Raw genomic sequence first — 9,373 nt, 5'->3', positions numbered from 1 at the left:
TGAAGGTATCCAGCTTCTCAAGGTGTTCCTTCACGAGGTCAGCATTGATGGAGGGTAGGGGATCCACATCACCCGGATCTGCCTGTCCCATAGCAGGCATGGGCATCCGATAGGACTGATGAAAGACTGACGCAAAGTACCTATTTAATAGGTTGGCTTTTTCCTGGGCGTCAGTTGCCAGTTGTCCCATCTGGTTTAAAAGGACTTTTTGTTGTCCTTGATGCCTGAAGCTAGTTGGAGTTCAGTTGCAGCCTTGGCTTTCCTGGTTTGCTCCCTGCAGGACCGGACCATATTTGGCATAGAAGAGATCAGTGCATGGCTTTGCAGTCCTATTCTGAGGTTTATTCCATTTGCCCTATAAATATTGGGCCAGATTCACTGTGGTTGCATGTATATTTTACTCCATTAAAGTCAGTGGACTTGCACCCTTGGGTGTCTGCTATCAGTTTGACCCCAGGTTTCTTGCCTAAGCATGTCTTTTTGTGCCTTCTTGGAGAGTGAGATCCACAAAGTAATTCTGCCCCTGACACCCAGGCAACTCTTCCCAGGATTTGCAAAGAGGACTGTTGTTATTGCATACTCTTATTTACCTTGGTGTTGATTGATACACAGAATCACAGAAAAATTGGGCAGAGAGAGACTTCCAGAGGGCCTGTAGATCATCCCTGTGTAAACCATCCAAGGGAAGTATTTGTCAAGCTTGCACTTAAAAAGTTACAAAGACAGACATTCCACTGCCTCTCTAGATAATAATTTCCATTACTTAACCACCCTCATGGCTAAGTCTTCCTTCTCGCAGTTCAAGCCCATTACTTTTCATCCTGTCCCCTGTGGACACAGAACAATTGATTGCTACCCTCCTTATAACAACTTTGGTTTTTTTTATATTTGAAGACTTCAGTCTTCCTGTCTCTAGAGAAAATACTCCCAAGTCTTTCAGACTTTTCTCATATGCCCCATGCTTTCTGTAGACTGAGTCCCAGTCACAACTGTGACCATGGCCCTGTGGCTGTGATAATTTGCACATTCCAAAGGAAAGCACCTTATTCCTCCATACCTCCCTGGACACCGTAAAGGGAGCCAGCACAGAGCAAAAAGAGAAGAGGAATGGGAGAATGATGGAAAGAAATATGTTTGAGCTTTTAAAATAATTGTGAATTTGTAGCACTTAACTAACTAAACGGCCCCCACCTAGCAGAGCTGTTAGGAAATGACAATTACACAGAATGCAACAGCTGACAGGATGTGATGCTCCACAAGCATTTTTTCAGACCTCAGATCACCCAAACTCTGATTGCAATTATTTTCTGCTTGAGTAGGTCAAAACTGCCAATGACACTCTCAGAAGGAGCGTTTTCTGTAAATGATTTTTGTTAAATGATGAGCATTTTAAAGTAAAAGTGTGTGGCAGGCTGTAAGTCTGCTTTAAATAAAGATGGTCCCTGTATACTTCTTCACTGACAGTTCCTACCAGTGCTTCTTGTGGACAGTTAATTAGTGATATACATCTGAATCACAGAGATTGTCCCCTAGAGATGCACATGCAGTAATAGCAGCAGGCAAATAGAGAACATGTATGGTGTTCATGGCATGGCTTTGTAAAGGGAGAAATCCTTCTCTGTTGGTAACAGATTGATCTATCCATGCCCTAGATGCACATCTACAGCATAGGTGGTGAGGAGGAGGAGACCAGGTGAAACATTTTAAAATAAGGTGAAGAATGGTAAATGAGGGGAGACATTTGATATCATGAAGGTAACTTTTCAAAAGCACTTTATGTACAGTGACTTTGCCCAGAGTGGGAAAGGCTCTGACACTTGATCATTACTTTAGATGCATTTTTGCCAACAGCTACAGTATTTAAACTAGTTAAGCTATTTTGCAGGTATTTATATAAGGTCATTTCAGTATTTTTAATCTCCCTCAAAATTCTTTTCCCCCTGCCCTTCTTCTGTAGAATATGAGGGGAAAGAAATACATTGTTCTGATGCTTTCTATTCAGAAAGCAACAACACCTTCCTAGTTTGTGCTGAGGAGGAATATTCTGTTATCTGCTGCATTCATTCAGTTGTCATTCAAATCATCTTGTCATTACCCCAAATCCCAGTGCCTCTTTTGGTAGCTACAAGTATTGTATATGGGTCATCCTAACAGTTTTTCCCTCATAAAATAAGTTGATGAAGTCTTTCCATACACTATCCACAGCTGTAGTGTAGTATTAAAGTTGCTTGCTGCTGCAGCTATTGTAGAAGTTTCCTCCTGACATGACTGTCTAAAATGTACTTTGCACCTCCAGCAAGACATTAAACACAAACTGAGAGTTGATATCCTCATTGTATTTCCCTGTATTCATATCTCATGTGGGATGTGAAATATTTTTGGCTGCCATGAATGGGGGTAATATCTCTTTAAGAGAAAAGCTTCCCATTGTAGTCCTTAGTTGGGTCTGTTAGTATTAGTTGTGGGGGGGTTAGTTTTGGTTTTCTGAAAGGAAGCAATCTAATGGAGTCAGCACAAAATTGGGAACTCTTCCGTTCTAATCCTGGCCCTGCCACTGGCTCATAGATTGATCTTGGACAAGTCACTTCAGACCTGATCTAAAGCCATCTGAGTCAACGGGAATACTCCCACTGAATTCAACAGAATTTAAGATCAGGCTGCTAACCTTCCTGTGTCTTAATTTCTTCATTAAAAATAGGGATGTTCAGACCACTCTGCCTTACAAGGGGAAAAATTCTTAGTTATTGCTTTTAACACACAGTGAGTGTGTCTGTATGAGATGCTAAAGGCACAGTAGACTATTTCTGCTCTGCATTAGCACATCACGGTGAAAGCCATGCTAATGTGCAGAATTAGTCTACCACACATTAGTGTCATGTAAATGACATGTGCCAGCACTACTGTGCAGTAGTGCTGATTACAGCGCATCAAGTTAGTATCTGTTATTACAGGTACTAACTTAATGCACTGTAATTACAGCACATGTGTAGACGTGCCCAGTGAAGAAGGAAAGATTTATATCTGCATTTTGGAGCTAGTTCATCCTCTGAAGATATTCTTGTGACTTTAAATCCTTTTCCTCCACACCTCACAAAACATGGGAATGAAAAATGTAATTTTACATCCTTTCTTAGGTCTGATTAGTAGTTTATAAATGTAACCCAACCTTCACTATGTCTGAATGACATATCATGCAGTAAAGGCTGAACAGAAAGATACCTGGGAAACAGTTTCCTGGACAACACTAGCAAAAAGAAAGCTCTTCACAAAATCATGTATTCTTATTTTTGGGGCTTGGGAATAAACACATAGTAGAAAATAGGTGCTGATGTACTGAATCTGGGGGAAAAAAAACTTTTACAGGTGCAGTGCATAGATTCAAGTCTCTGCAAAGTTGGTTATCAAATATGCCGCTTTATAATTACCCTTCTATTACAGACATTCAGTGGCAACTATTGTAGAAATCTTTCAAGTTCAAACTCCTTGGGGTGGGGGAGGACGCGGCTTCAAAGAAAATCCAAACTGAAACCTATGTATAGGTCCAGGGAAGAAGAAAAACAAACGTGCTAGCCTGCTTCACGTTATGAAGAGGTTAGACTGTAATTAGAACAGTGACCCTATTAAATTAGTCTCGAAAAAAATATTTTGATCAGTACAGCTGAGCATGTGAAGTGAAGGGAGAAAGCCAGCTGAAGGTCTAGTGATAGTTCAGGATGCTATCCTAAGTCAAGACATTTTTCATTATCATCATCATCATCTTCATATACTATTAGAGTTCTATCCTGCCCTATCCAGAAAGGCTCAGAGTGGCCTACAATAAAGGATTACTACCCTCCTCAATTACTCAGTTTTACTCTTCTTTTTTATGATATCATCTCATTGGTTCTTTAGGTTTCGTTTCTAAATAGCAACAAAAAGGTGGTTTGGGGGAGAGCTTTCTCTGTTTCTTCCTTTCTCTTTCCCAGTTCTCAATATTCCAGGGGTGTAACAGAAGTACTGACTCACTGTAATGTCGTTTGCACAGCTGTGTGCCAACAAGGTATGTCAAGCCCAGGAACTCTTAAGATATCAGATAGACTAAATTAGTGCCTTCAATGCTATGAGAATAGAAGAAGGTGCAAGTTAAAGCAGGGGGAAGAATCATTAGAAATTGTATAAGTACTGGATTTTGTCACTCGGTGGTTCTGGCAGGTTGAGGAGGTTGGTTGTAGAGGTGTTATCTATTTACCTGTAGATACCGTAGACATTAGCAATGAGGAAGGAAACAAAGGGAAAAGTACAGAAAAGTTATAATGAGAAGCTGATAAAATCCATCAGCTGTGTAAAGTTTGTTGAAATGTGGCACTGGCTCCTTAAAAAATGAAAACTTTCAGGTAAGTTATGAAGAAGTCTCTTTTTATACAACAAACCTGTAGGGAACCCTGTGATACAAAACCAATCTGAATTCCCTAAAACTCAAATTTTATTAAATCTTTCCTCTTCTCTGATTGCAGCAGAAATAAATTTTAGATATTCTAGAGCCTTAAAAGTGGTTTGTTGGTTCCCTTTTGGTGTGATGACAGTGATCCCAATTCCTTCATCTCATAAGGCTGTAGGTAGTTTGTCGCCTGTCTTCATAGTCCTTGATTGCTCATTGCAATACCATAAAAGTCAGTACAGTAAATCCTGTTAAGGGGAACTGAATCTGACAGAGGGAAAGAGGCAGATTTTTATATGAAATATAAAGGTAATAAAAGGAAACTTGAGGCAAAGTTGTTTTGACTGGCAAGTATACTACAATTCAAATTTGGGGTAGCAGGGACTTTTTTGGATTTTATTTTCTTAGGAAAGTACAAATAGATCTGTCTGGAGCTGGAAATAGTGCAGACAGGTGCTCTGTTAGACTGCTCTGCTTTTGTTATTATTCGTTTGCATGTAGTGCCCGAAGGTCCCAAGCAGGATGAAGGCCCCTTTGAGTCAGGTATAGTAAACACGCATCAAGTCTCTGCTTTTACTGACTGCAAGCTGGAGTACACAGACAGACCTAGAAGGATGCAACCTGTACCCAGCTGCTCTGTACAAAAAGCACTTGTTTGTACTCTTTGTACTTGGTAGTAGTAGTAGTACCAGCAGCCACAACAGTACCTGGTTGTACATAGAGGCTCTGCGACGGGAAACAGAGTCCTTACACACCACCACAGTCATTGTTGCTGCTACAACTTATACTAATATATTTAGTTCTGCTAATTTACCTTTCTGGTGATTTTCAGCATCCCTTGTTATTCTAGTTCTGGCTTCCCACCTGATTTTGACAGACCAACTCAATTCTGACTTTGTTATTCTAAGCCAGGACTTCCCTCTGATCAGACATTCACAATTGTATCATAAGGGTTTTCTGACACCCACCCCCCAGTCTGTGTGGTGGATGAGTTTTAAATGAGCATTAAAATAAGGATGAAGGAATATCTCAGTGAACCTGTAGAGGGCAATAATACAAAAGTACAGAACAGAGTTTGAGCAGTGACCCTCTTTCTTTAAAATTGGGGATAAAATTTTGACAGGCTTACAAAGAATTATTCCCCAAAAAGCACTTTCAAACATTAGATAATGTAAAACCCAAAGCTAAGCTCCCAGCTAAACTTTACTACAGAATAGAGTTTGTCTGAATGGAAAATTGTTGTTAGCTGTTTCCTTAATCTGTAGTAAAATACAGATCAAAGAGCTAGGTCTTTAACTCACCCTTAATATTCTCTAAAAGGGAACAAGAAATTGGACCTGGTCAAAATGTTTACTCGCATAAACCTTTATATCATTGAACAGTCAGCCAGCATTGACCAGTCAAACACCTTGAACGTAAAAACTTGTAGAAGTGTATTGCTGTATTTGTTCTTAAACTGACTGGTTAAATGAGATGAGAAAAAAGCTGTGTATCCTGGTAGAATTCTCCACTTAACCTGCCATCTCTTTGTTCTTTACTTTGCAAAGTTTTGTGATTTGTCCAATGTTAAATTCTCCTACTTGTATTCATTGCTCTTCTCTGCCAGGAAGTCTGTCATCCAGCTAGACTTAGCCAATACCAAGAAAGCTCTGATTGTACCTGCTTTTGAGACCCTTCGGTACCGCCTCTCCTTCCCCAAGTCAAAAGCAGAGCTGCTATCTATGTTGGACATGGGAACCCTCTTCACATTCAGGTAACAAAGAAGGGTTTGTTTTTTTATATATTGCAGTCCTTTGGGTTTCTTGCTGCTCTGTGTACATCTGAATCACCCCTCTTGTGGCCAGTCAGTAGCTTGAGTTTCCTTTAAGAAATATTCTGGGAGTTTTCTCCAAATCATAGTGAGGCAATGCCCCAATAGCATACAGTGTACCTATGTTAGACCTGTAAATTCTATGTTCTGTCTACCATTTCCATAGAGGTCATGGCCTTCCTGCTACTTCAAGCTTTTTGTTCCTAAAGTGACTTCATTTTATTTTCATGTTTTTTACTGCATTGCAAAGTGTGCATGTGTGTGAATGTGAGGGAGAAGGAGGGAATAATTATACCCTTTGGTGGCTAAGCACAGACCAGAGACCTTTATCATTTGTGAGACCAAAAATAGTTCTCTATTCGCTAATTGGCCTCTGAATTGACTGATTAAGCAATTTAAAATGCTGACTGGCTGTGGGTCTTTTTTAACTATTAAACAGCACAATAACTAAATAACTTTCCTCAGCGGGGAAAAAAGCATCGTGGTATGTTAGTCTATGTGCAGAGCTAGGTGCATCTGAGTTTTAAGCTCAGCTTTGAAACAGATTAACTTTGTTGCCTGAGGCAAGTTGCTTACGTTATTTCCCCTTTAAGGCTAGAGACAGACATTCAAAAAGATTGAGCCTAAATTGATTCACTCTTTGCAGGTTAGTCTAACCTGGCTAGATTTGAAACTGGACAGACATTCTCTCGGGACTGAGGAAATTCAGGCACATACCTGCAGTGACTCAGGCTAGAAGCCGGGGGGCGCTAGAGCAGCCCTCCCTTCCCTTCTGCAGGGAACTGAGCTGAAGAAGGAGTAGCCAGGCCCCGGTAGGACTCTCGCACTAGGGAGGTCTGCCTGCATGGTGGCAGACTTTTCCCTGCTGGCTGCTCAAGGTACAGGAGTGTTGCCAGCCCCAGGCTAGCACTCTGAGGCTAGTGGGTAGGGGACGGGGGCCAGTGCATGTATCTGTTGATGATATGGAGCTTTTCAGTCCCCCTCCCTGCTTCATCATACTGTCTGCAGTAAACTGACAGGCAAACAAGCCAGCTGGGGGCTGATAGTGATAACGATCTCTATCACCTGATTAGCCAAACAATGGCCTCTCTCCATTACTTCAGACTTTTTAATGGCTTACTGCCTGACCTGTTGATTAGCTCCAAACAGCCTTAAGCAGTCACTGTTCTGTCTGCCTGCCCTAGTGAAATTGGGGAGAGACACACACAGAGACACCTCTTGACATTAGCTAGCATATCACATGCCTAAGGTCAGTGGGGCTGGGGTCTGTGCTGTGGAAAATGGGAGGGGGGGATTTCCTGCTTGAGCAGTGAGGGAGGGTAAGGTGGGGGCAGCCAGGCAGATCCTGTTGTGTCTGCAGTCTCTGCCAGAGCCTTACACAGCGTTAGCTAGCATACCACATCCTGGCTATGGTCTGTACTGTGGCAGAGAGGAGGAAGGGATCCCTGCTTAAGCAGTGAGTGGTGAGGAGATGGGGATACGGGGAAGTCAGTAGACCCTGCTGTGCTCTGCTGGAGCTCTGCCCACGGAGCAGATGGAGGGAGGGGTGGGGCTGTGCTGTGAAGCAGAGAGCTCCACCCAGCCCAGAGAGTATGCCAGGAAGCTGCGGGGGGGGGGACTCTGATTTAACTTAAAAACCAGCAAGGGGTCTGGGACAGACATGGCATAAACCGATTTAAGCCAAATCAATTAAGTGTGATACTTACTACATTCAACCAGGTTTATCTCAAACCAGTTTCAGCCATTTTCAAACTGGTTTATGTGTTCTGTTACAGATTTAAACCAGTTTCTGATCACTTAAACTGGCTTATGTGTAATGTCTGTCCCTAGCCTAAAAGGGGGAATAAGAAGTATGCAGGAAATTATAGACTGGAAGACCTCATTTTGATACTCAAGGAGTTACTGGAGCAAATGATAAAACAACCATTTTGGAAGCACCTCGAAAAGGAAGGGCTAGTAGTCAACATGGATTTGTTATGAACAAATCGTGTCAAAACAGTTTGATTTCCTTCTTTTACAGGGTAACTAGTTTGATGAACAAAGGGGGATGCAGTCAACATAACATAGCTGGACTTCAGCATGTTTTTTTATACAGTCCCAAGTGACATTCTGTTAAGTAAACTAGAGAAATGTGGGATAGGTGGAATTATTGCTAGATCAGTACATAATCGGCTGACTAACCAAAAATAGAGTAACTATAAATGCATCAATGGTAGAATGGCAAGAGGTTTCAAGTTGAGATTTCACAGAAGGTTGTTCTGGGTCCAGTGATATTTAACAGTTTTATTAAAGCCTTGGTTACAAAAAATGGAGAACCTGTTAATCTGTTTTGTAAATGACACAGAACTGGGAGGGCTTGAAAGCACTTTGGAGGATAGGAGTAGAATTTAAAAGGATCTTGACAGATTGGAGAACTAAACACTAGGCAAGTGATACTCAACCAGGGTGCTGTGGCACCCTGGGGTGCCTCAAGATCCTTTCAAGGGTACCATGCAATGTTAGCCCTGTTAAGTGTGCCAATATGGTTCACACCCTGGGTATCTTGAGTCTAAAAAAGTTGAGAACCACTGCCCTAGACAAAAGAATGAGCTCCAGCAAACATAAATGTAAGGCCTTGGCTCAAATAAAGAATGAAGGATTAATGATGACACAACAGCATTAGTAAGAAAGATATGGGGAGTTGGTAGATCACAGACTCAACATGCAGATTCAGTTTTGGACTGTATTAACAGGAGCATAGTATATAAGAAACAGGAGGCAGTAGTACCACTTGAGTTAGTATTGTGTCACGTGTACAATCCTGGCCTCAGGGAGTGTTGTGTACATTTTGGGAGAGGTAAGAAGTTTTTAAGGTGATATGTTTTATTGAACCAACTTCATATTTGGGGTAGCTATTAGGGTCGTGCGAAGCTTTGGGTGCCGATTCAATTCAGAGGAGATTTGGGCTGTTTCGATGGCCGAATCTCCAAATCCAAATCACATCGGGACCAATAAAAAGGTCCGCATCAATTTGAAGCTCTCTGAATCGATTCAGAAAAGATTCGGAGAGCTTCGATGATTCGGGCCGTCCCTGCCCACTGGAGCTGGAGCCAAACTTGGAGCTGGTAAGTAGGGGGTGGCGGAGTGGGGGCTGGAGGAGGGGGGAG

General features: G+C 41.8%; 1 protein-coding gene across 2 annotated transcripts in view; it reads left to right on the top strand.

Moving 5' to 3' along the window:
- LARGE1 (LARGE xylosyl- and glucuronyltransferase 1) overlaps nt 1–9,373 on the top strand; it is a 297,653-nt gene that overhangs the window by 273,454 nt on the left and 14,826 nt on the right. For both annotated transcript variants that reach the window (XM_019544811.1, XM_019544812.1), the window contains exon 12: nt 6,024–6,170. In XM_019544811.1, the coding sequence (XP_019400356.1) occupies nt 6,024–6,170 (147 nt within the window). The remainder of the gene's footprint in view (nt 1–6,023; nt 6,171–9,373) is intronic.

Source organism: Crocodylus porosus, unplaced genomic scaffold (genome assembly GCF_001723895.1).
Source record: "Crocodylus porosus isolate Cpor-Errol unplaced genomic scaffold, CroPor_comp1, whole genome shotgun sequence".
NCBI lineage: Eukaryota > Metazoa > Chordata > Crocodylia > Crocodylidae > Crocodylus > Crocodylus porosus.
Note: the sequence above shows the minus strand (reverse complement) of the source record. Positions and strands in the feature narration are given on the sequence as shown.